Below are 27,537 nucleotides of genomic sequence, written 5' to 3'. Positions count from 1 at the left end.
TATATTAATCAGCCATTGTATTTTACAAAGCCCGATTTATTGTTTAGCATGCTATATGAACCCAGCCACTTGTGTTATTAGCCAATAAATCATTGTTTAAACCAGCCATAGATTGATACAATATGGGATCACTGATATGTGAAAGAGAGGCTGGATTCACACCACGCGTAATTTTGCTACTGATTTAATTCATTCAATCAATCAAACTAGCACTATGGAATTGATCCAACGTATGTGGCCATATGCAAAAAAAAAAAAAAACACCTCATGATGGTTAAAACTGATACAACTTCACAGAGGCAAGTGCAGCCACCAAATTTTGAAGTGACCTGGACAAGCTTGCTCAAATACTGCCATTGTGAGGAAGTAGGAGACAGTGTTTCAGCTGCACTTCCTTATCTTGATGTGAGAACAGAACAGAACCAAGTGTGCTGTTCTGAGCATGTTGGAGGATAGTAGTATAAAAATGTAACAAATGCCAACCCTTATTGGATGATGCCAATCATGGAGTGAAAATTAGTTGGACCAGAAAAGCAAACAGCAACAGTAACTGACCCTTTCAATGGCAAAGATTGAGCTTTAGACAAGACTGTGACGTAGTGCAGCTGGCCCATCCCTAGCTATGCTCCTTTCTTCTCTTTTACACATCTATTTTCTCCCCTTTTCTTCTGATGGCTTGAGCCACAGCTGGACGTTCTGTGTTATCCTCATCCACTGATAATGGTAGCTTGATTGCCTTTACATCAGAATTTGCAAGCTATTTAGTATTAGCTTTCAGAGGAACTTGGACAGAGGGTTTTCTTTAAGGTGCTAAATGGAGAAACTGAAGAAGGCTCTTGCAATCAAATTCGCACAACTTGACCACACACACAAATGGGAACTTCCCACTTGCAGTAGATTGGTTATACATAGAAAGTATTTATTTCGTTTATTTATATGCCACCCCTTTCCTAAGATTCCAGATAGTTTACGGCAATAAAATTTAATGCAATGTAGAGAAAAAAACATGTTCATTATCAAGGCTGGGTTAGTAAGATAATATTCCAAACAAAAAGGTAACCTGGATATGATAATTTTAGTCACCTTGCAGAAAGGCAATAAAAACAGGAACAAAGAATTCAGGGACAAAGAATTTTTGGACCCAACATTACAGTACTATTTTTTATTTTCCTCTCCTGTCCTCTCCTCCCCTCTTTTCATAACAATAACATGATTTTTGGGTAATGTGTTAATGTTGACTCCTGGCAACTGCCTGGACTAGTTCTTGCAGTGTTCTTGGCAAGATTTTGCCATTGTCTCTTTCCTAGGGTTGTCAGAAAATGATTGATCCAAGGTCACCCAGCTGGCTTCACGCCTAAGGCAGTACTAGAACTCATAATCTCCTAGTTTCTAGCCTGATACCTTAAACACTACATCAAACAAGCATGAGAACAGAAATATTTCCAGATGTTTATGATGAAGCAATATAGCAGACAATCCTTTCTGATAACAGCTGTAACTCTGAAGCTCTCCTGGCTTCTTTCTGCTGGGACAACTAAGGTGATGATGAGAATCAAGTCCAGTTACTGCCAAATCTGTGAGTTTAGATGGCTGATTAATTAAGATATTTTTTTTTTGCCATGCTAAGATCTGAAGGAGGAAAAGATCTTTGGTCTTGTAGATCCTGCTGTACTTCATCAGCCCTTAAATTAAGAGATAGGGCAATGAGAGAGACTTTCGCCACCTTATTTATACAACAGATTTTAATTTCAGAACAAGCATCCAGTTCATCTATGTGCTTAATGCTAGGAAAATACTATCATACAAATGCACAGAATGGGGAAATATTTACAAAGGCTCTTTATAACCAATATGGTTTTTGAAATTATGAGGGGGGGGGAAGCATGAAATACAATGAAACCATTAAAAGAGATGAACCTTAGTTTAGAAAAGAGAACATAAAGAAACACAATATTTTTTACCCTGGATGTATATATTATACTGAAATGAATTAAAATTATTTTGAATAAACTGCAGCTCTAAATGTTGACAGTCTACTGTCTACTTTGCGACTGTATGTTTACTATGATTAACCTGGAGCTACAGGGGAGCTCTCAAATGTTGATATTCCTTCTCTATTTGCAGACAGAAGAAAACCATTAAAAACAAGCTTCTTAAACATGGTGGTCCCCAGATGGGTGGGCTTTAACTCTCATAATTGCAGCCAAGAGGGGAGTTGAATTTCTCCATATCCAACAGACACCAGATTGGGATAGATTGCTACGACCAAAACATGAGGTTAACACCATTCTTCAGAGCTTGACCTGCAAACTGTTATTCAGGCAGGGCCTTTCTAGAGTTTTATCACTACAGATAAGAACAGAGATAGTTCACAGTTCCAAAAATAGTACATTTCTGGTCACCATCCAGTGTCCTTACAACTTAGAAAAAATAACCTTTTTCAAGACATCATATCTATTATTTTTAATATCTCTGGGCTGTGCCCTGATCATTTACCACTTCTCATTGTGGATTCTCTTGCTGGTTCTAACTGCAATATAACCTTCTATCTTGTCACTTTTAGCCTTGCCCATCTTGGTTATGCTGATTCCACAGCTCTAAAACAGACAGAGAAAGAAAAGGTTCCACCATGATGAAACATTTAAAAGCCACTGCAGTAAATCAATGCTTATTGGAAAGAGTTAGAAGACTCTGCAGACCCGAAATAAATTGTTAGTCTATACACTGACACAACAGTAGCAGAACTCATGACCATTTTCCATACTCCTTTTTTTATTAAAATCAAAAACTGGCAAGAATTACTATAAAGGTAAAACAGAATACTCAAAAGACGTGGAAGGCAGTTCCAAAGTAATGTACTTGTATAATATATTTTATCCTCCTTTTCATAGAATTATTTTCAAGATAATTTGAAAGTGAAAAGCTCCAGGTTGCATCTCAAATATTGTCTGAGTACATCAACATTATAAAACACGAAAAATCAAATAAAGCAGAACTAAAACTAGGAAGCAAATAAATAACATGAGAAATAGCTGGGAGAATAAAAAGAACACATCCTGTATTACACGAGCTCAGATAAATAAAGTGGTTTTAATCTGAAACTCCCAAAATGTTGGTAGCTGCAATTTGGAATTGTATCTAGCAAGTTGCTCAGAATATTCTCATTATCCATAATCTGTAGTCACAGCTTCATCAGATGTATCATGTAGCTATGTAGGATATTTGCATCTTTCCAATGGTGAAAAAATGTACCCCTTGAAGGTTCCTACAAAAGCATTTGAAGTACATTCTTGGTATGTCTTGCAAGACTGGAATTGTATGTCTGTATGGGGAATTTGAGAAAGCCAGTTGGCAGAAATACAGGAAGCTTCTTCTGTGCTTTGGCATAGAGATAAGCTTGTGCTGGCTTTCTAATACTTATTGGGTTTTATTTGTTTGTTTCAATCCACAGTCCTTTTGATTCCGAGAACTTAATTTTGTCCCCTGGGTCCACCACCAAGTTTTCTGTGGGAAGTAGAAAAAACTCCATATACAGCTGGACTCCTCCAAACACTCCTAGCTTCCGAGAAAAATATTACCTTGTAAGTATAGATGAAGTAGGATCTGTTTCTCTTCTAAAAGACATACCATAACCTATAGCCTCTTCTATGGTCTCTTATGAAATTAAAGCTGTTGAAACTTAAAATATCCTGCCAGTTCCTAATAGTTCTTCATTGCTGGATTGGAATGTTATAATAAAGGAAATCCAAGTAACAGGGGGAATATTAAACAGCCGATCTTTTAACAGGAAAGATCCACTTTTGGCAGGCTTTGGGATGGGTAGGTTTTCCTTGAGCTCTGATGGATTTTCTGTTTCAAACATTCTTGTAATTCTTGTTAAGAAAAATACCATTCTTTCTGCATCATTAATAAACAATTTCCCTTTAGAAAAGGAAAGTTTCTCATGATGATGATGATGATATTAATTTTGATGGTGATGATCATGTTGATGTAAGCAATATCTTGATTCTGTTGAAGCGTGTTTCACAACAAAATAGTCTTGGTTGATGGTGTGGAAAGACTTGGATAAAGGGTGGGGAAGTGAAGAAAAGGGACTATATTCTTGTATGGAAAAGATTGAGGGAAAAAAAGGCAGCAAATGATCAGGAGGCTGGAGCAACAGTTACAGAATTAGTCCACCTTGGCTTTACTTGTTGGCCACTAACTTGGGTGGCGTTCAAAAGAGACCAGTTAAAATTATGTTCTGTAAAATTATCCATAGTTCCTAGACATGTAATGTAATTTGCAGTATTTGAAAATAATATCTGTAAAAACAATTGTACTTTAATTTGGCTGACTGCTCTTGAATTTTTTTAAAATTCAACCAGTCGTTTCAAAAAGATTGTCCAAAGATATAAAGTCTGAAAAAAAGTATTCTAGGGTGCCATTGAGTTGTACAATAGAAATTGTTTTCCCCTTTGCTAGGCTAAAACTAAACTTGATTAGAGTTAATTAATGAACCATGGTAATTCATTATTCATAATATCTTGGAGAAAGGACAATGAGAGAAAGAGAAAGTACACCTGAGAATGATACACTGCTCGCCTATATAAATAGCGAAAAAGAAAAGAAAAGCAAACAACTGAAAGAATGTAGAATTAATATATTTGAGAAGAGCTTTATTTTTTGTTAGTTTTCATGACAGCATTATAAAGTGATTTGTCATTGCCTTCTTCTGGATATTTTGTTGTTGTTTTGACTTAGCTTAGTCTACAGCCTCAGTGTTATCTAAAGTTTTCTACCTAAAAATAACCATGTCCAAACTTATTTAGCTTCTGAACTCATTACAAAACTTGCCATGTGCTGCCACCTTCTGAGATATATTAATTTAAAAGCTGAATCTAGTGTATAGGAAGGTAATTACAATACCCCAAAGAGAATTGCATTTTCCACCTGTTTCCCACAGTCTGTTTTGCAACAAGGAAAGAAACATGCAAATATTAGGGAAGAGACCCAAGATTCCTGCATCCTGAGCTACTTGGCTGACTGTGATTTTAACATGCGTCTGAGGAGTGTAAGTCACAGCCTTACAGAGACAACTGAAGGAAGTTCATTTAGTTCTGAAGATCAGAAAGTGACAGAAAGCAGAAACATGACTCCACCATCAAATGAAAGGAAGTTGCCATTGGCTATTCTGCAGAATAATTGTGCAGAAGGAGAGGAAGAGGATATTTCAATATGCCAGTCTCCTGGCCATAGAACTTTAGATATCCTACAAGAAACACCCTATGCTGAAACCTCTTTAACTATTCCATCATGTCTGCTGGAACAAGACAAAGATGGTGGTAAAACCATCACTCGGGACTGGCACCATCCTACAGTGCAACAAACAAATATTCTCTCTGTTGAACAAAGAGACTGGAATGATAACGATGATGATGCCAAAACTACTGGAAAGACCAAGTCAATTCAGAAAATCCTACAGGAAGTGTTAAAATTGCTGAAGTCACAATGTCCAAGTCCTGTCCCACTGGAGGAATTGGAATACCAGGTCTTCTGTATCCAGGACAAATTAAAGGTATTGAAATCTTTCAAGTATTTGTATTTTGAAAAGGCTTGCTAGTAGATTGTAGGCTCTGAAGTTTCCCCAAAACCTAGAATCCACTACATTAGGAAAACCTAATATATGCATACATTGTTCCACTTATGTACATACATACAAAATAGGACAAAAAATAAAATAGTTGACAAAAATTAAAATAGTTTAGTTGACAAATACATGTAATTAACAATCAATATAATTAATTCAACACTTTGGGAAGAGCTGTGGTGACTGCATCAAGGCTTTATTTTGCAACTGATATATTTAACAATGTTTTTATTGGCAGCCTTTTTGTTGGTTAAATATTTATTTTTAATGTGTTTTTGAACTACTGCTTTTCAGTTGAATTGGTTACTTGTATTTCTCCTAGGAAGAATTTTGCTGCCCAACATATCTATGAATAATCCTATTTTTTCATCCTTACCTCAATTGTACTGAGAAAGGTTAAATTGCAATATCTCTGAGAATCTGTATATGCATTGTATTGTATACCTGTGGTGGTTGTAGCCACATTTTTAAAGAAAAAAAATGTGATTAGAAGAATGACATCCCTTTATTTTGTTATGGATGCTTTTGAGAAGAGTGTTTTTCTCTGGATAAAATGTGTTCCTGTATGCATAGAAATATAGTTTGCTTTGTGTTACCAACAGCCCAAAAAGTATCATCCAAAACATTCTTCCATGGAGAGTTTGATGGTAGAGACCGTGTTGGAAAGCTTTGACTTCCTTAATGCCGACTGCAGTGCTGATGAACTCTCCTCCTTTGGAAGTGTAAGGACCTGCAGCACCAGGTAGAGGCTTCCATACAAGGTTATTAACTGCCATAATAACACTTTATCGTAACATTTTCTAGCCCTACACTGACTATAAACCGAGCCTTGAAAATAGAAAGCCAGAGGATATAAAAGAGAAAAGATTGACAATATATGCTCAGTCTACTACTGCGTGTCATTTTTACCTAACTGAAGCAAGCACTCCATGGGGGAAAGATGCAATAGGTCAGAGTTTAAGCTGACCGGTCTCTGTTGGGGTGAAGGAAAGAAAACATTTTGGTCCAAGCCAAAGGAGTTTTCCTTCAAGATTTCTTGAGTTAAATACTTGTACTGACAGGCCAGATTAGGCTTGTGAGCCAAAGGTTTCTTGTTCCTGATGTAGGAGTTTTATAAATAAGTAAGCCTGACTGTTTTAGTGGCATATAAGACGTATCACATGTCAAGACTTTAAAATGGAGTTGGCCAAATTCATGAAGGTTTTCAGTATCCACAGTTGAATGTTCAGAGGCATTGTGTTACCAAATACGAGTTGCTGGGAGGGCAATTGGCCTTATGCTGCACTTATAAACTTATTCGAAGCATCTGGTTGGCTATGGTAGCAATCAGCAACCATCTCTGATCTGATGTTTTTGTGCTGGATTGGGACTGAAGTTCTCAAGGCTAGCCAAGAGTCCATTTCTAGAGGATACCAAGGTGGTGAAGGCTGAGATGGACCTCCTTGTCTAGTAAACTCCTTTTGAGTTAGCCAAGCTCTTCTGCTGTTCTATTCTTTTTCAACATTGCTACGTTCTTTTAATTTTTATGTCTCAGAAACATTTAATCTGATTTCTATCACAATATAAAGGGAATACAGATAGTCCTTGACTTATAACAGTTGGTTCAGTGACGAAGTAATAGTGGTACTGAAAAAAGTGACTTACAACCATTTTTTACACTTATAACCTTTTCAGCATCTCAGGAATTCAGACACTTGTCAACTGGCTCATATTTATGACAGTTGCATGTGTCCTGGGGTCACCTTTTGTGACCTTCTGACAAGCAAAGTCAGTGGGGAAGCCAGATTTACTTAACAACCATGTTACTAATTTGATAACTGCAGTGATGCATTTCACAACTGTGGCAAGAAATATTGTAAAATGGGGCAAAATCCACTTAACAACTGTCTCACTTAGCAATAGAAATTTTGGGCTCAATTGTGGCCGAGGACTACTCTAGTGTAAACAAGAATAGTATGAAAACTTAGTTCTCTCCACTCCTGATATGCATTTATGATTTATTACGTGCTTCTTCTTTCTCTTGTGCTTGGCACCAGCATCTACAATGATGCCACTCTTTCTTCTCTGTGCTGTGAGGCCCACATGGAAAAGGAGTTAACCACAGGAAGTGATGACCTGGATAGACTTCTGGAAATTCACCTGCAACTCTGCCGGGTCCTTCTGCAGGTGAGGAATACAGTTTTAATCCAGCCAGCTAGAATCTTATGCTGTTTTTATTCTCAGAGAGCGAGAGGCATAGCATAATACAGTAAGTTTATAATCTGTGTTGGGGAGTTTTCATGGTCTGCAAGCTGCTGAACCATTCAGAACTCATTGCCAAATGTAAACATGTATGAATGTGACAAAAATATTTTGTGGTATTAGATCAAAGAGTTGGCCAGTGTAGTATTTATTTTCCATGCAATAACCAAACAGTTGTCTCTGGGAAAAGCCCAAGCAGGATGTTAAGTCATAACATTCCTGCACATTTAATGTATACATGTATTGCTTCCAATATATGTATATACACCACATGTTCACTAACTGAGCATTTCGTGGCTCATTTTGTTGATAAAGTTGTCCACTCTGACCTGAAGGGAGATAATTTCTTGAGATGACAGAAGTGACATTTTGAAACATTTTTTTCTGGTGGCTGGGGAGGGGGTGCTTTTTTTTGAGCCTGAGGGTCTCAAGGAGGAGCTCTGATCTTAGCTCTTTCGCTTGGACTTCTTCCTGGCCAGGTTAATGAAAAGGCCAGGGAGAAGACTGGGAGCTGGATTCAGTCAAATAATCAGTGGTGTTGTTGTTTTTTGGGGAAAGAAAATGTTTAGGAGTCTTGAAAGACACTTCAAGGAGCCAGATCTGGACAAATAACTAATGTCTCATCTCCTATTTTCTTTTGGGGGGAAGGTTCTTGAGAAAGTAATGGCTTGCGGTCTCAGAGGGCTCTGGTGGATACAGATTGTCCAGACCTGTAACAACCTGGACATTTGCAGTGATCATTCTCATGAACCATGGACGGACTTGTGTTGGGGGGGGAGGGGAGGGGAGAGTGACTGTTTTTATCCTTCTAGACCTCTCAGCAGCTTTTGATACTGTCAGTCGTCATTCTGGACAACCTGCAAGAGTTGGGAAATGAATCTGTGGATGGGAAATAGAAATACAGATTCAATCCAAGCAAGATGGAGAGGCTGTTAGTTGCAAAGCCTTCTGTTTCCAGGACTGCATCACTTCTCATGGGGCTGTGCTCCCTCAACAGAGACCATTTAGAATCACAGCTTTAGCAAAAATAGTCTTGAAACTTATGGGTAGGGACAGTGATGGCGAACCTTTTAGAGACCGAGTGCCCAAACTGCAACCCAAAACCCACTTATGCATCGTTGAGTGCCGGGTGGGTGTGGCCCATTGGGTGGGCATGGCTGCAGTAGTAACGGCAGACTGGGTGGGACTAAAAAGTTCAATCAATCAATTCCAACTTTGCAAGAACTTTTTTTCCCCACAAGAAGTTGAAATTGACTGATTGAACCTTTTTTTTTTTTGCACATGGTGGCGGAGGCCTAAAGCGAAAAGGTTTTATAAAACCCAGCTGAAGGCCTAGAACTGGGGCGACGATGCGTGTGCCCACAGAGAGGGCTCTGAGTGCCACCTCTGACACCCGTGCCATAGGTTCGCCACCACTGGGTAGGGAGATCTTTGCTCAGCCTTGGTTGGTATATCAAGTGCATTCATGCTGGTTTCTAGATTAGATTACAGTAGTTTGGAGACCCAGACATCCTTTTCAGTGGCTGACTGCAAAGTTATCCATGCCAAGAACAGTGTAAATGAATTGTCATAATTCTATATTATATTTTGTATTTATTTATTTGTTTGCTTGTTATTTTTATATAGCCATCCATCTCAAATAAATGATTCTGGGTGGCCTAGAACAGTTCAAACCAGTATAAAAAGACAGAGCACAATTTAAGGACATATAAAAAGCATATAAAACTGTTTTTTTCAATATATATATAATCTGCAGCTAAAGTATTAAGCAGTCACCAACACTTAACATAATTCCTGTACAGGCTTTACTGTACATCCAGATCTCCAATCCTGGTGGGAATGCCATATTTGTAAGATTTACAAAAGGCCAACCAGGTAAAAGGCTAATCTGATCTTGGGGAAGAGTGACATTCCAAAGGGAACACAATTTATTGGAGGCAGCAGATCAATCAGGTGGGTGGGTGGAAAAATAGACAGTCAGTCAGAAGGAACTGGATCGATAAATGAACTGCAAAGCATCACCTTCCTCATCTGTCAGTAATGGGGTCAGACCTGTCAATTGGCTAGATCAATATTTTTTCAATTACAGATAGCCCTCAACTTACAACTGTAACTGAGCCCAGAATGATGGTCTTAAGTTGTGGTGGTCATTAAACAAGTCACCACATGATCACATCCAATCCTCTGATCTTTTTAACGGGGATCATTAAGTGAATGCTGCGGTTGTTAAGTAAATGCCACATTTGTTAACTGTACACTGGGCATTAAGCAAGTCTGTTTTCCCCAATGGGCTTTTTTTTTTTTGCCAGAAACCAGAAGTATATGCAGGAAGTATATGCTGGCAAAAAATGTCAAAAATTGTAGTCACACAACTCTGAGATGCTAAGCAGTTGGTCATTAAGCAAGGACTATCTGAAATGAAATAATCTGAAAGATTGGCTTGGAACTTTGAAAATAAGAAACTAAGCTGTTCTGCATGGATCATAGCTCTCTCTAGTCTACTCTACTTGGCAGCTGGAGATGCTTGGAGTCAGAACGGGAACTTTCAGAACCAATCCTGTATGAGGGACCTCCATTCCACAATTGTCAAAGGGCTATAAGCCCTGGTGGGGCAGTGGTTAGAATGCAGTATTGCAGGCAAACTCTGTCCACAGTTTGGAGTTCAATCCTGACCTGTTCAAGGTTGATTCAACTTTCCATCTTTCCGAAGTTGGTAAAATGAAGACCCAGCTTGTTGGGGGCAATATGTTCACCTTGTAAACCCCTCAGAGAGTGCTGTAAAGCACTATGGGGTAGTATATAAGCCTTAAGTGCTGTTGCCATTGCTATATATTTTAGGTGTATAATTGATGATAACCAATTGTATCTAAGGTTGTGATAGAGAGATACTGCTTTTCTCCATATTTGCTTATGCTGTAGGAGCAAATACAACTCTTGCCCAGCCAGTGGGTGTCCAGAATGCTGAGTCTGCATGCTAGTTATCCGCAGGATCACCACAATCCCCAGAGGAGAGAGACCAATTTCTGGAAGAACCCTGATGCTTTGACACCCGGAGGTCCTAGTCATGCTGATTCACAAACAGATCCTCTGGCTAAAAGTCTGTTGCCGTCAGCATATTTTCAATTATAGGAGTCAAAGGCTCCTAAGCAAATTTAACAGTCAAAGAGCAGGAATAAATGTTGAGTTCTTTCAATATAAACAGTGGAGTCTCCCAAGGATTTATAAAGAGTTGAACCCTCCAAAGATTTGTAAAGGAAGAAACGCCTCTTCTCGCATTCAATAAGCATCTGGAGTTAACTATAAACATCATTTTGCTGTAGAAACGGGTGATCAAAAGTGATTATAACTATGGTTGTGCAAACAAAAAGGAATTCTGAAAGGATTTGTCTAAACTAATGCTGTGCCAAAATCCACCTTGTAGTCTCTCAAAAGTTATCATAAGAACCTTCTGCTTTTTTAATTGTGAATTTCTCTTCTAAAGTGCAGACTTTTGCAAAGAGTAGAATATTCACTCACTTCCCTTAGCTCTCTTGCAATTATAGATGTACAAGAACACCCAATTCCCTTAAGAACATTTCAATGAAATTCCATTCTTTGCGGGAGGGGGGAGGAATCTCAGTTGAAATTGGTAGAAAAAATGTATAACATTACTTGAAATTGCCTGTAATACCTTGGACTGATAAAATGAGTGTTAAATTGGCATATGTTTTCCACTAGAAGCAAAAGTGATGCCGATTAGAATACAAAATCAGAATTCCATATCTGTCTCATGTATCTAAGTTGGCAGAGGATAAGCAGGAAAAGGATTTTGTGGGCATGCTCAATAATTTGAAGAAAATATCATCGGTAAATACTGTGGTGGAAAAAAAAATACAGGCAGTCCTAAACTTGCAACCATTCATTTAGTGACCGTTCAAAGTTACAAAGGAAAAAAGTGACTTACGATCATTTTTCACATCACCATTGCAATATCTCCATGGTCACATGATCAAAAATCAAAGGCTTGGCAATTGGCTCATAATTATGACAGTTGCACAGTGTCCTGGGGCCCTTTTGTGACCTTCTGACAAGCAAAGTCAACAGGGAAGCCAAATTCATTTAACAACTGCAATAGTTCGCTTAATAATTGTGGCAAGAAAGATCATAAAATGGGGAAAACCTCACTTAACAACTGGCTTGCTTAGCAATTGAAATTTTGGGTTCAATTGTGGCTGTAAGTCGAGGACTACCTGTATTTGGTGTTCAAGTTCACAAAAAAGGAAAACAAAACTGCTGTTATCATAAAAAGATAAAATCTTATTCAAGAAGAGTTTGATTTTTGGTGATTGAATGGAGTGGTTTGTCATGGTCACCTTCCAGGTGTTTTTCTGCTTCCCCCAACACAACTACTTTCCTGAGATTTCCTGGTTATTTCTCATCCTAGGCTAACTAGTTGTCTTCTTGCTTAGGTTTTCCAAGAGTAGACAAGATCAACTAAGTGCTACTAACTAGCGTGGTAAATATCTTTGTACAAAGATGAGATGTGACTACATTTGGAATATCACATATATTGTGTCTCTCTAACCTCCAAAAAAGATATTTATTTCCGGCAGAGGTACATAATGTTGAAGTTATACCTCTGAGCATTTTTCTTTGATCCCATAGCATAGCAACTACAAGAAGAAAGTGATTTCAATTTCTATCCTGGGTCAATAATGGTAGGCAAATTTTATTTCTGATGGCCTTGAAGAATATTTGCAGCCAGTTCAGCTGATTTTGTGCTTAGTCAAAATTACTGACTATTTATACCTTTTTTTTGTCTTCCTCCTTTTGTTTCCAGAAACTCGTAAAGCCAAACTTAGCTCCAATTGTCCAGGAGAACCTTTTGAAAGAAGCGTCACAACAGAAGCACGTCTTAGAAATAATTTCTGCTCTGGCTACTCCTGTGCCACGGAAAATTACTTCTGTTGAAGAGAGTAAGTTACATGCATCCAGGACTTGACAGTTGAAACAGACTATAAATGATGTCTGAACTTTTCTCTAGAATCTTCAACCTCACTGGTTCCCAACTGGTTCCCTAATGTGTTCCCATTAGATCAGCATCAAAATAAGGAGCACAGTGGCTCAGATGATTGGGACGCTGGGCAGGAGTTTAGCAAGCCTGTGTTTGAGATCTGAAAGCTGTTGTGGGGCAGGATTGAGCTCTTGTCCATCACTCCAACTCCTGTAGGAGACAGGATCCCCCAACTGGGTGTCCTCTGGGCAACTGTAATGTCACAGGCTAATCCTTTCAACCCTGAAGCGCCTTGTTGCTTCTGACATGAGTGCAATATATGTTGTGTGGGTGTCATGCTTTGTCTGATTCTGATTTTCCTCTCCCTGGCCGATAACACCTAAAAGACTCCAAAATTAAAGAATACTTAACAAATTAAAAATAATTTTGGAAGGTTGAAATCTTAGGAGATTTCAAATGTCATGAATGTCATCTTACCGTTCTCATCTAAAAACTTAAGCGGGCATAAGATTTTAGGCAAGAACACTAAGCTCTCATGACATTTTATTATTTTTTTTATTTTTTTTAATTTATTTTATTACGCTGCTTGCATATGGACCACCTGCAGGTTGATTTATTCATCATGCAGTCTGGTTTATTTATCCAAGCCGTGCACTGACAGCAAAAGTCTCTGGCTCAATCATTGCTGTCTTCTAAGTCAGAATTCAGGGCTAAATAATCATATGCATAGTTGAACAACAGAATGAATGAAGAGCTATCCCTGTTATTGTTGTTGCATTTAAATGAGAGCTGGGAAGGTGGCAGATCTAACTATAGGAGTCAGGTTGTGCTCTCTGGAATCATATCTGTCAGCGTTGATCATCTCAATGTTTACTATGGCTTGCAGTTTGTATGACCGCATATGGAAAAAAGCATGTGAAATCTGCAATGTCAAAAGCTAGAATAAGGCTCAAAGACTATGTGGTTTTTGCAACTACAGATGTCTTCATAACGAACAGATTTTTATTTGTTTCTTTGCTGCTGGGTGGGTTGGTTTCTCAGTTGTCTGGCAAAACATTTGAGACATGTCTCCCTTCTTGTCATATAATCACTTGAAATTCTGACTCATGGGGCGGGTAGTTGAAGTGAATAAAAGACTAGTAGCATAATTTGGTAACATATCAAGCCCAGGAAATCTGGTGCCTTGCAGATCTTTAGGGTTACAAATCCCACAGTCCCCTACTGTTGATTATGTTGGCTAGCACTAATGAGAGTTGAAGTCCAAAACATCTGGAAAGCATTAGGCTACCTATTTTTGATCCACACATTCCTATTTTATGTCTTTGCATGTTTGCATATATTCAAAATTGTAGTGGTTCATCTTGGCATGATCTGGTATTCCATTTCCAGCTGAAAGAGAGTTCTGATTCCATTGCTAACTTCCAAAGCTGTCTTTTGCAGTTATCCAAAAAGCCCAAAAGCCAAAACACTGCTTGAAGATCTGGAGTGAGTGTACTGAACAGGGAAGCATATTATTCTGTCCAGCAGAAAGATTTTGGACTCCTTTGAAATATATATTGATGTTCAAAACAAAAGAGAAATATCGACATCATCTAGAAAAAGGTACATTTTAATGTGTGGGTCATTAATTGTTTCAGTAAACTGGAATGTTTATGTTCAGAACTAATAAGATTTATTCTAGTCCCAGGTCTCAGAGTTAAATCGCTGAAAATTTTGCATGAGTCCAAGGTTTACAGCACTGAAGCCTTTTCATATATTGATATAGACGTTCCTAGTGAGTTAATAAGGGGAGAAAAAAGGAAGAATGTCACATTAAAAAAATATATTACAGGTAGTCCTCACTTAGCAACCACATCGGGACTGACAACTCTGTTGCTAAATGACACAGCCGTTAAGTGAAATACCAGGTGATTTTAGTGGGCTTATGATCTTACCTCCCCTTCAGTCATTAAGTGAAATGCTACAATCATTAAGAAAGACATCACGATTTTTACTACTGACTTCCCTCTTGCTTTTGCTTGTCAGTAGCCAGTGATGAAATGCACAAGTAGCAGTCACCTGACCATGGGATGTTGTGATGGTAGTAAACACCCACCAGTTGCAAAGTGCCCAAATGTCAATCGTGACTACAAGAGCACTGCATTGGTTGTAAAAAGTTACTTTTTCAGTGCCCATTGTAACTTCGAATGGTCGTTAAATGAGGGGGCTGGTAAGCAATGCCTACATGTACGGTAAATATTTTAAAAAACATTATTGCTATGCTTTTGCCCTTTCTCTGTGCCACTTTAAAGGTCAAAGTAAAGATTTCCCCTCTCCAGTCGTTTCCACCCTAGGGGGTGGTGTTCATCTCTGGTTGGGTAAGAAAAATTGTTCATAGAGAATCCTATGAAGAGCAAGGTGTTTCATACTCATCCAAAGGCATTTAGTGGGACAGAGAAACCATCCCTGCCCTTCCCAGCATACAAAGCAACAAAGTGACTCACTGCAGGAACTTCTGGGAAGCTCCTGTGCCTCATTTCAGCCTGTGCAACAAGGCAAGTGGCAGCTGGCAGATAGAGACCACCTGTCTACTTGTGATCCTGGCTGTCAGGCAAAGAGGAGGCAGGGATCAAAGCACTGTGCAGTGAGCTGCCTTCTTGTTGGGCATGCCACAGAAGGTCCAAGGGTGGAACAGATCAACTGTGCTGAGCATCATGTGTGTAAAGGAACCCAGCAGAGCCTGCTATGTCACTGCCTACAGGGCAGCGTGATGGGGGCAAATGCAGTGCAATTGATGGTACAAGTAGTGGTGTGACCCCAGGAAGAGCAAGCAAGGGCTGCAGAACCATGCCGTGGTGCACCCAGCAAGCCCTGGCAAGCCCTGTGGTTCCCACACACAAAATGGTGTAGCTGAGCTCTACTCTTGCAGGCAAATTTGGACTTGTAGAAGCCATGGATCCTTTTCCAATCTGCATGCCATTTCAGGATAGCCAGCTCCTTCAAACCACCCTACTTCATAGTTAATAGTATTCTATTAATAGTATTCCAAGAGAAGGGAATATATACTGTACTGTATATATATAAAACTCAGGGTTGAACTGTGGAATCTTATTATATTCGGTGCTGTAGCTTCCTGTTATGTTTTTTGGCAAAAGATCAGCTTTGGAAAATTATTATTTTTGAAGGGCTCTTATTTGATACCTTTGGCCTTTTTGATAAAAATGCTAACGCTATTTAGTAAGTAATTTATTAATTTTGCAACATCTGAGTTTAATATTATATTGTTTTCTATCAAGTAAGCAGCTATTGATATTTACCTTGCTGCTACATAATTTAACACTTGTAATTATTTATGTAAATGTATAATGTGTTTCAGCTCATGAAGTTATAGTTTATTACTATAGATGGTTTTGGCACCTTGTGAGTCAACTTGACAGATGGCCTGTAACCTTAGAAATAGGTAAATAAATCAATATATTTTGGTGAAAACTGAATTCAGCCCATATCCATTATCTTCAGTTTTGCAGGTATTCTTGGAACAGATAGTTGGAGGCATTTTATTAGGCAACTCGAGAGATCTTCCAGCTGAATCTGTGACGTTATTCCAGTTTTACAGCTACCTGGAGAAACACCATGTAAACAACTTGGAAAAATATTTGATCCGATTCGCTAAAGAAGGTAAATGAATGGATAGATATGGAGAACCAAAATAAAATGTGGTTGATTTCCAAACCTTAATGTTGAAGTAATGAATGGCAAATTTTGGGTACAAATTAAAACATCCTCTTACTTCTAGATGACCAACTCCAACTTAGCAGTTTTTCCAACTAGGTGGCAAGCTTTGCTTTGAAAGATCTTGGGAAAAGTTCTATCTTAATGAACTTTTGAAATGAAAACAGGAACGGGACTGTCCTGACCTCAGAGCAAACTGCTCCAGAGAGAAAGGCAATGACCAAGAATCTTGTTTCCAAGACCCTACTTTCTTCACATCTCAAGAGGGAGGGAATCCACAACATGCCCTTCTACCCATACAGGTTGAATGGATAGATTCTAGATGAAGTAGAACAGTCTCATAATCAGGCCAAACGCTATGAATTTAAAAGTGATAACAATCTAGATTGCTGAGATAAGTGTTTCCCAATCTTAGCAACTTCCAGATGTGTGAGCTTTGACTTTCAAAATGTTGGCCTTGTTGACTAGGAAACTATGGGAGATAAAGTCCACTAATCTGAACATTGCCAAACACTGCTTTAAGGCCATGAGGATAATTCCTAAGACTGGAAAATGTTAAGATTGTACTCAACAAAATAAAAGCAACATCTTTTGGGATGTATCTGTTTTAGTATCTAGATCAGGGGTCCCCAACACCCAATCTGTGGACTAGTACTGGGCTGCACCATGCCAGAAACTGGTCTGCACAAACAAGCAAAACCCCACCCTCCGGTCCGCAGAAAAATCTTTGTCCACAGAACCGGTCCCTGGTGTCCAAAAGGTTGGGGACATCTGATCTAGATTACCTACAGGCTTCTTAGAGAAGGTAATGTTAAAATTGTTTATTACATTTACATTCCATCTTTGTCCCATTGTGGAACTCAAAGAGGCATATGTAGATTTCCTGGATAATTTTCAAATTGATTAAACTTATACCTATTTAACTTGTTAACAAATTGTTTGGATGACATCTGGTATCCTGTGTTTTGATATATAGTATGTTACTATTCTTTCATTTCCATCTTGAGGTTCAGAGTTATGTCAGGACATTAGGTTGCAATATACTGGGTCACTGACTTCAGTATGGGATATTGACAGCTACCTGCCATGTTGGGTGTACACTATTCCAGTTATAGAGGGAACTTATCATAAGAGTTTGAGTCAATAGACAATCCCTGCAGTTTTCTTGGCAAGATTTCAGAAATGGTTTGTCAAGAGTAACTGGCTCACCGTCACCCAAGTGGCTTTGTGCCTAGGATGGGACTAGAACTTATGGTCTTCTGGTTTCTTTAACAAAGGTTGGTCCAGTTGCCATGATTCAACCACCTATGGTCTTCTGGTTTCTAGCCTGGTGCATTAGCCACTACACCAAATTGACTATATTCAGGTTTGCTGCTGGAGAATAAAACCAGAAGAGGACAGTCTTAAGGACCCTTTTCTGAAATTCCCAGAGGCATCTGACAAGGGAAAAAGAAACAGGGGCAGGAGGGCTTCCAATCTACAGAGATGTTTTAATATTGATTCAGCCTCTAATGCTGCAGTTCAAAGGTTTGGAAGTAGTGTTTTAGGTTTGCTTGGAAAGATCCCTTTGTGCCTGTTTCCTTGGCAAGGATACTTCTAGTTCCAGCAGTTAGCATAGTGGACTAATGGCTTGACCAGAAATGGTAACTCTAAGACCACATATGGTTTCAGATTTCAGATTGAATTGCCATTTTTTAAAAGCAATTTTTTGGTCACAGCTCTGACAATAGTAATAGTTTTTTGAGCCTCTCTACTTATGGCTGAATTCCTTTCCTCCAGTAATATTGACAGAGGACCTGCAACGTCCTGGGAGAATGAAGAAAATAAAGAAGCTAAAAGGGAAGCAGCTGAATCAGCTGGAACCTCTGCCTCAGACCTTACGGCTCCTTGCGGTCCTGCAGCTTGATGAGAATCATCGTATAGGCAAAGCGGCCACATTGTGCCTTTCTCGTGCAGCAACCAACAGGAATTTCAGGGAAAAAGTAGGTGCTTTCTCCTTCCTGCTAGCTGCACCCTGGGAATATATGCTTCTCTGTGCATTTCAGTAGCTATAGTCCTGCTTTGTATGCAGAAGGTCTGTCCATGGCAGTGGCTCCAAATGTAGTGCCATGTAAACCCCAGCCAGTACAGATACAGCTAGTCCTTGACTTACAGCAATACATTTAGTGACTATTCGAAATGAGAAAAGTGATTTATGATCATTTTCATACTTACCCATGTTGCAGTATCCCCCATGGTCACGTGATCAAAATTCAGACGCTTGGTAACTAACGATGACGGTTGCAGGGTCCTGGGGTCATGTGTTCATCTTTTATGACCTTCTGACCAGCAAAGTCAATAGGGAAGTCAGATTCACTTAATAACCGTGTTATTAACTTAACCTCAGTGTGATTCACTTGTCAACTGTGGCAAGAAAGGTCATCAAATGGGGCAAAACTCACTTAACAAATGTCTCACTTAGCAACAGAAATTTTGGACTCAGTTGTGGTTTTAAGTCAAGGACTACCTGTATTCTTTATGCACATGGAACAAGTGTCCTTAATGTAGTGATTTATTCTTTTTATCTTCTACAGATCTCACTTCCCTCTCCAGGTATAATTTTTATAGTAATCTAGGTCAGGTAAACTAAACCGAGGGAAGGCGTTTTGTTAAGTTTCATGAACTACATGACAAAGCAAAAATAGAATAGAATAACAGAGTTAGAAGAGACCTTCTAGTCCAATTCCAAGCAGGAGACCCTTTATAATTTCAGACAAACAGCTGTCCAATCTCTTCAGTAATGGAGAGCCCACAACTTCTGAAGGAAAGTTGATTCAATTTTGCTTCTTCTTTCAAAGCCCAGTACTTTGAGCTGGCTTTCCTTAACCCAGATGCAGTGAATTATGTTCCCATGCTTTCCCACTTCTGTGCTGAGCTGGGAATTAAGAGATTTGTAGACCAGGTCTTCCAGGGTAGAGCCAGATTGAAGAAAGCCGGTGTTTCTCAACCTCAGCAACTTGAAGATGTCTGGACTTCAACTTCCAGAATTCCCTCCCAGTTTGCAAGGTTGAGAAATGCTATATTTTTGTTTGAAAAGGAAGGACAAAAAGCATTATCACATACAAGCCCAGAATTCTTATTAAGACTGTTAAATTACAATTTTTCCCTTCCAGCTTGTTGCTTTCCAGATGTGTAAGGATTACAGCTGGGAGGGAATTCTGGGAGTGGTTATTCCTACCCACCTTGTGGGCTGCCACAAAGAAGAGGGAGTCAAGCTATTTTCCAAAGCGCCTGAAGGCAGGACAAGAAGCAATGGGTGGAAACTAACCAAAGAGAGAAGCAACGTTCTTGATTCCTCTTTGAAGGACTGTCAATCTTGTTAATTGGTCACCTTGTTGGACGGAGGTCTTCGCCACTTACGTGGTTGTGACCTTCAAAAATTCTTCTTTGACCTGTCGGTAAACAGGCTTTACCATATCCCAAAGGACGGACTCGTCCCCCAACCTGATCTACTGGAGGTTCCAGGGAAGGTTGAAATAGTAATTCATTATTATTATTATTATTATTATTATTATTATTATTATTATTATTATTATTATTATTATTATTATTATTATTATTATTATTATTATTATTATTATTTGGTGCTAGGTCAGGATTAGGGCATTTATGCTAAAGTATTTTTTTTTAAGAAGAAATATTAACAGCCTTGTTACATTCTTTTTACTACAGGCTCTTCCTTTTTACACAGATCTCTTAAGCAACGATGATGCGAAACTACAGCAAGCCGCTTGTCTAGCCCTCAAAAACCTCAGAGTGAGTGCTTTTAAAGAAACCTATAGACCGGTGGTTCTCAAACTGTGGTCTTGCAGAGAGTGATGAAATCAAATACTTTAAAATTTCTCAGTCTTAATTTCTAATACAGTAAATACTGATAGATATAACCAGTGGTGGGATTCAAATATGTGAACAACTGGTTCTCTGTGTGGATGCTGCTTCCGGAAGTCCATGCTGGGCCTGGGCAACAAAAAATTAGCTACCGGTTCTGCCGAAGTGGTGCGAACTGGCTGAATCCCACCACTGGATATAACCCACGTAAACCAAAGCTCTTTGGTGTCCTCAATCATTTTAAGAATGTAAAAGACCAAAATATTTGAGAACCTCTGCTTTCCATGCTGGCTGGAAAATTCTGGGAATTGGAAGGCCACACATCTTAAAAGTTCCCAAGTTTGAAAAACACTGCTTTAGAAAATTCTTGGTGAAATGGACTATTTGAACAGGTTTCATCAACAGCCAGCAGAGGGGGTCCAAATCCAAGAATTTAAAACATGTTATCAGTCCTTGGAATCCTCCTAGGGCTCCACTAAGGGACATCTGTCACTGCCCTGATCTGGGATCTTATGGTTATTCTGTGATCAGATCATCTTTTGGCCTGGACACCAGGCCATTCACTGGTTTTACCCGGTTATACATGTAACCTCAGTGCAGACTTTGTGGCATGTGGAAATCAGTGGTGGGATTCAGCCACCACTTCAGCAGAACCGGTAACCCAGAATGGACTTCTGGAAGTGGCATCCACACAGAGAACATATTTGAATCCCACCACTGGTGGAAATCAATAACCTTTCAGGCTCCAGTTCACTGCATATATTTGTGCAAGATGTTTGCAGACTGTTTAGCCTTCACTGAAATGATGGTTCCTGATAATCCGGCAGAATTTAGCATTGCAATATGGGCAAAGGGTCCCTGTTGGCTTTCTTAGAAACCAAATCTAACTGCTCCAGTCCAATGTTTTGTTTTAGAGGGCCAAATCCAAAAAGGACAAAAAGTAAGCAGGGAGAATAGAGAGAAGAACAGGAGGTAGTGGTCGGAATAAAATTAGTAACTTTCTGGGAAGTTAGTGCTATTTTGGGAATGAAAATGTTTCCATCCACCCCTCCTGTTTCGCGCAGAATGGCCTCAAAATTCCAAATGTACTCATTTCCCTTCCCCAAAGTTGGAGAATTGTCTTAAGTAATAACATTACACTTTGAGGCAGTTTGGTGTAGGTGTTAAGGTGCTAGCCTAGAAACCAGGAGATTTCCTTTTAGGTATGAAAGCCCACTGGATAACTTTGGGTCAGTCATTCTCTCTCAGCCCAACCCACCTCACAGGACTGTTGCTGTGGGGAAAATAGGAGAGTGAATGAGTACTTAGGTATGTTTGCCTCCCTTGAGCTGTATATAAAAAAGGCAGGATAAACATGTACAGGTAGTCCTTGACTTACAACAGTTTATTTAGTGACTGCTCAAAGTTACAGTGGCACTGAAAAAAGGGACTTATGACCATTTTCACACTTATGATCATTGTAGTGATGTGATCAAAATTCAGACGCTTGGCAATTGACTCATATTTATGATGGTGGCAGCATCCCAGGGTCATGTGATCACCTTTTGCAACCTTCTGACAAGCAAAGTAGATGGGGAAGCCAGATTCACTTAACAATTGTATTACTAATTTAACAACTGCAATGATTCACTTAACAACTGTGGTAAGAAAGGTCGTAAAATGGGACAAAACTGACTTAATAACAGAAATTTAGCAACAGAAATTTTGGGCTCAGTTGTGGTTGTAAGTGGAGGATTATCTGTATTGGTAAATTATGATAGACAAAGAGCATGTGATTGCCTCTTGCTTCTGGCTGTTCCTCATGCAATGGCGATTCACTCATCTGCCGGAGTGGTGATTGTATTGGTCTAGCTTGCTGATCTGGAGAATGGGCAGAAGCAAAGCCTTAAGAAAACAAAGATGCAAGTAAAATTCTCCATCGAAATATACTGGTCTATCCTTTCTTTACAGAATGCCATAAATTTCAGTTTACTGAAGCCAGATGTGAACTATTCTCAAAGAGATGAATTGGGGTTAAGAATTGGGAGAAGTAACTTACAGAGTTATTAAAATGTTTCTTTTATCAAACAGGGCATTGAAAGTCTAGAGCAAATTGCCACATTGTGCCAATCAGAAACCGAGGAAGTGAGGACCACTGCCAGAGAAACAACACTTTCATTTGGTAAATGCTTTCATGATTCTCTGCTTAGGTGTTCTGAGTGATAATGAATAGCAAGTACAGGTAGTCCTCATTTAGTGATCACAAATGAAAATGGCAACTCTGTCATGAAGTGAAAGATCACTAAGTGAAACCATGACTAGATTTATGATTTTACTTCAATTTTCCTTTGCTTTATAGACCTGCAAAGGTTTTCAGTCCTTGGCTTTATAGACCTAAAAATAATGGAATGGAATGGAATAGAATGGAATAGAATAGAATTCTTTATTGGCCAAGTATGGCTGGACACCCAAGGAATTTGCTTCCGGTGCATAAGCTCTCAGTGTACATACAGACAACAAAGTAATATAATCATAAGATACCAATAAGAGACAGTAGTAGAAAAGATGAGAAGTATAATAGTAATACAGTCATACTACATTGGTAAATATCCTTAGACATAAGACATTACTGTGGGAATTAAGAGTTCAGTTTTAGGTTTTAGCAACCTAAAATAGATATAGCTAACTGACAATTACCTATAAAACAGCAAGTAAAAGAAGTGGAGCTTGTAGAATTGATCTTTTTAGTGGATGTTTCACCAAAATGTAAATATCGCTTGCTCTAAAGAACCGGCTTGCCTATTGCCATTGAATCACATTTTTTAAATATCTTTTTTTTCTTATGCCAAATCTAAAATTCTGTCCGCCATCGCCTCTGTTGCCGAATCATGCTCCAAGTTCCACTTTAAAATTCTTATGTGTAAAAGTAAATGGGAAGCAAACATGCTGTGAAGCAACATTGTTGTGGTTGTTAACTCTCTAATCCCAAACATTGTTCTGGACCTCATAAACGCACTGAAGACATTTAGAAAACCAAAGTACTAGGAGGTTGCAATCCATTGCTTTCATGGAAGAGTATTTATTTCTACAGAAAAAGAGTCAGAAGGAAGCTATAATGGTGGAGACTATACAACCAAGTTAGAGGACACAGCAAGGAACCTCATTAGTTTGGCTAATTGGTTGTTTAGTACTAGTCTTTACCTCACAGGAAGTCATTTAGAGAGAGGGCCCAATTCAAACACTGGGCACCCCTGCTTTATTATTTTATTTATCACAATTTGATAAATGTTACCCCTCTCTCACAATATGGTCTGTGGTCAAGTTTGATGGTATTTGGTCTGTGGTCCACTAACATATGGAGGCTCACAAATTTTCCTTCTTTCCTCGATGCCCTGGTCGACTTCTGCCATTCTAGTAGGCCTGATCTTGTTCACAAATGATATGATATTTTGACAACATATAGGAATTATTTTGTCTTAGCGCAACTGGTGCTAGAAAGAAAACACAAACAGCCTTCTATTCACTAATATAGAAATGGGGAACTAAATGCTTCAGCAACTGTGAAAATATATTGGGAAATATCAGCTTTGCTCATCCAACCAGATAACTTTTTATTTATTTATGGGATTTACTCCCCACCTTTCATCTATCTGTTTTAACAGATTCAAGAAAGGAGAATTGATGGTTTGGCTTCTTTTGATAGCAAGAGTGAAGGAAGTTGGATAACCCGAACTACTTATATGTACCACTAGAAGAGCAACTGAAACGAAGTTGCAAATTTATGGAATTAATCTATGGGCTTTCTCCAGAAATTTGCTTTGGATGGTCACTTGAAGTCATTTTCTTAACTTCCTTTTAAAACCATGTACTCCTTACTGAACTTTATAAAATTATCCAGTTTGAGAAATACTATAATTACTAGGTATATTGTGCCTAATGTTTGCAAATAACTTCTTGGCTAACATCAGGTTCTCTATTCCACCTGACTTCACTTTTTAAAAAAGATTTAAAAGTCAGTGAGGAGTTGATGTGCCAGATTTATTCCCAAGAATAACTTTGGAGCCAGCATCAGCATTCCTAGAAAATAAACACAGTACAAAGCTGCAGTTTAATTCTTGGCTTGCTATCTGCCTTTCTCTTGACTTAGAACAGCCTTTCTTAGGAAATATGGGTGACCCCCAACTTTGTTGGTCTTCTGGGAAGCCATGAAGACTTAAGTTTCCAGCCAGGTCCAGTTGGTACTGGCATTTGTGCAGTAATGTGTGATTGGTCTAGATTATGTTTCATGTTTGTATCTTTGCTAACCATCCAGAGTTCCTCTGCTTAGATGGTTGACCATACACATTTGTTTCATACATCAATAAACTGAAATAAAACACTCCAGTAAAGGGAAGGGCTGGAGCAGCCTCCGTCTATACGTGATCAAGAACATCTCTCCTTAGCAAAGATAGCTATTGAGTATCTGGAAAGAGGAGGACCATTGGTGCCTGAAGAGAAGGTGGACTGCCATTCCCAACACAGTTGTATCAGTCATGGCTACTTTCTGTTTTTCTTTGCAGGAGAAAAGGGAAGATTGGCTTTTGAAAAAATGGACAAAATATGCTGTGATCTAAGAGAGGCTATGTATCAAGAAGCTGACATTGAAATTACAATATTCTGAACAAGAACTTCAAAGGAGGAACCAAGGGTTAGATGCTACAGTAGAAAGGAGTCTTCCAAGAAAAAAGAAAAATTGAAGGCCATTGGAAAACGTAACAAACCATAACTACAAATATTTTTAAGCATCCACATTCTAGTGTCTTAAATATAATTAATATTACACTTGCACTATATTTGGGTGCTGAAGATGTATAGTGAAACCCAAAACACCATTTTTGGATTTGAGGAATGAGATTGGAGAAGCTTCTTTTTTTTAATTGTTAGGTGTCCCCCTTTGGTTTCCATTCAAGACAAATATTTATCTTCTCTGACACAAGAGGAGGCAGACTATTTTATATATATTTATTCATTTAATTCTTGTAGACCAAGATTTTTCAAATGTAAAGTTCTAAAATAATTAGCTCAATGCAGCAAATTAACTTGTGGTTGCCGTCTAGTGGCCTTTTTCCTTTGGAGCAGATCTCACAGAGACTTTAAGGCAAAAGTTGAGGCAACTTTTAAGGCATCTTTAAGGCAAAAATTTTAGACGTTTCCCCCACTTTTTACATAAAACATCCTAGGGCAAACACATCTCCCCTGTCCTCCTCCCACAAAGTATCTCTCATTCTTTGATTTGGGGACAAGGGCATCTGCAAAGTTTTTAAAAAAATTAGCATGGTGGCTGCAACTGGATTATTGAAGTGTATCTTGTTTTTATTTGTATCATCTGCACAAAGCAGACAGAACTTTCCACATAGATTAAAACTCGACATAAAATTCTTGGATTTGTGGACTGAGACTGGAGCTTTACAAATAGTTGTTGGTCATCCCTGTAGCTTCCATTTAAGATATTACCATGTTCACATTTTTGACAGCCCTTTCCTTCCTCCCTCCTTCCTTGTCCCCACTGCACCTATTTCCTATTTCTATTTATCCAACTATTTGAAGAGCTGTGGTGGCAGAGTGGTTAGAATGCAGCATTGCACACTAACTCTGCCCAATGCCAGGAGTTCAATACTGACTGGCTCAAGATTGACTCAGCCTTCCATCCTTCGGAGGTCGGTAAAATGAGGACTCAGATTGTCAGGGCAATATGCTGACCCTGTAAACTGCTTTGAGAGGGCTGTAAAACACTGTGAAGTTGTATATAAGTTTAAGTGCTATTGCTATTGGTGTTGAAGGGTATCCAGTCAGTAAACATTCAGCTCCATCCAGTCACTCCAATTCTACCCCAAGTTAAGGAATTACAGGATCGTAAAAAGGGGGAGTTACTTATCCACCTATTGAGTGGAAATTTCCATTCATGTAATTGAATACAACATTAATTATTGTCTCCCGAAGATTTGAATAGATAAATTGAAATTATGTCTTTGTTTCTGTCAATGCAGTTTAAAATGGTTGTATGCAATAAGTAATAATACATGGGATACAAAAGAAAAACAATTCCCTCCCATTCTGTTTCTAAGGCTCCTTTGGAAGCAATAACAAAAAACCATTTTTAAATGCCTTCTAGTGGTCACCTGAAATATATATTTATAATGTTTTCATTGATCTTGGCAATACCTGGTACTGAGTAAACAGGCACGAAGGATTTGAATGCACAATATTGTTTTCCTTTGACTGATAATGGTTGACCATACCAAATGTACAAGTAGGTTTTCATCACCTGATCAAAATTCTTTTATACAGTGTATTTTGCTCTGTATTTTCCAGTATTTATTGCTAAAACTAGTTTGAATATTCAGTTTTTTAAAGAAGATTTTATTAAAATATCTGAAAAGGATTTTCATTTTCAAGTGGTCATTTACAGAACATTCAACAACAAAATGAAATGAGAGTTTCAGAGAAGAGTCAATTTCATTTGGGTGAATTTGTTTGACTTTAAGGTGCTGGAGAAGAGATGGTAATTAGCTACTTAGCGGGGAAGCTGCAATGAATGGAAACTATTGCATGAACTGGGCAGGCCATAATATTTTCACATGCAGCTCAATGTTTCAAGATTGGCTCCTTTGTTTTTATTTTTATTGGGCTAAACCTATTTCTATGTATTACATAGCAGTTTTAATAAAAATTTCCCCTTCAGACCAATAAATTTTGGTGGTGGCCCTGCTAAACAATGGCAGTGAAAAAGTGTTGGTCATTTTTGACTCTTGATGACTGCAGGGACAAGTCTATAGTTTTCTTGGCCATGTTTTCAGAAATAGGTTGCCATACTTTCTTCCTAATACTGAGAGGGGGGGCTTGTCTTAAAATCACCCAGTTGATTTCATGCTTAAGCTGGACCAAAACTCATATTATCTTAGCTTTTAGTTTACTACCTTTAACTACCATACCAATCTATTTAAAAGTGTTTGTTTTTTTTTAAAAAAATCCACCATTCCCCATATATTATACTGGAAGAGTCTTGCCAAGTTTAGACCCTCAATTTTGCATTCAGCCTTACTGGCTAATATTCTCTAGAACAGTCTTCTAGGAGTGA

General features: G+C 38.6%; 1 protein-coding gene across 1 annotated transcript in view; it reads left to right on the top strand.

Annotated features, from left to right (window-relative positions):
* RIPOR3 (RIPOR family member 3) overlaps positions 1 to 25,123 on the top strand; it is a 57,694-nt gene extending 32,571 nt beyond the window's left edge. Inside the window, exons 11-21 of the mRNA XM_029284525.1 lie at positions 3,452 to 3,581; positions 4,946 to 5,557; positions 6,232 to 6,371; positions 7,666 to 7,795; positions 12,690 to 12,825; positions 14,304 to 14,465; positions 16,362 to 16,520; positions 18,354 to 18,556; positions 20,286 to 20,369; positions 22,512 to 22,602; positions 24,980 to 25,123. Coding sequence (XP_029140358.1) covers positions 3,452 to 3,581; positions 4,946 to 5,557; positions 6,232 to 6,371; positions 7,666 to 7,795; positions 12,690 to 12,825; positions 14,304 to 14,465; positions 16,362 to 16,520; positions 18,354 to 18,556; positions 20,286 to 20,369; positions 22,512 to 22,602; positions 24,980 to 25,080 — 1,948 coding nt within the window. The 3' untranslated portion in view covers positions 25,081 to 25,123. The remainder of the gene's footprint in view (positions 1 to 3,451; positions 3,582 to 4,945; positions 5,558 to 6,231; positions 6,372 to 7,665; positions 7,796 to 12,689; positions 12,826 to 14,303; positions 14,466 to 16,361; positions 16,521 to 18,353; positions 18,557 to 20,285; positions 20,370 to 22,511; positions 22,603 to 24,979) is intronic.
* The last annotated feature ends 2,414 nt before the right edge of the window (positions 25,124 to 27,537 follow it).

Source organism: Protobothrops mucrosquamatus, unplaced genomic scaffold, assembly GCF_001527695.2.
Source record: "Protobothrops mucrosquamatus isolate PMUCROS unplaced genomic scaffold, P.Mucros_1.0 scaffold682, whole genome shotgun sequence".
Classification (NCBI taxonomy): domain Eukaryota; kingdom Metazoa; phylum Chordata; class Lepidosauria; order Squamata; family Viperidae; genus Protobothrops; species Protobothrops mucrosquamatus.
Note: the sequence above shows the minus strand (reverse complement) of the source record. Positions and strands in the feature narration are given on the sequence as shown.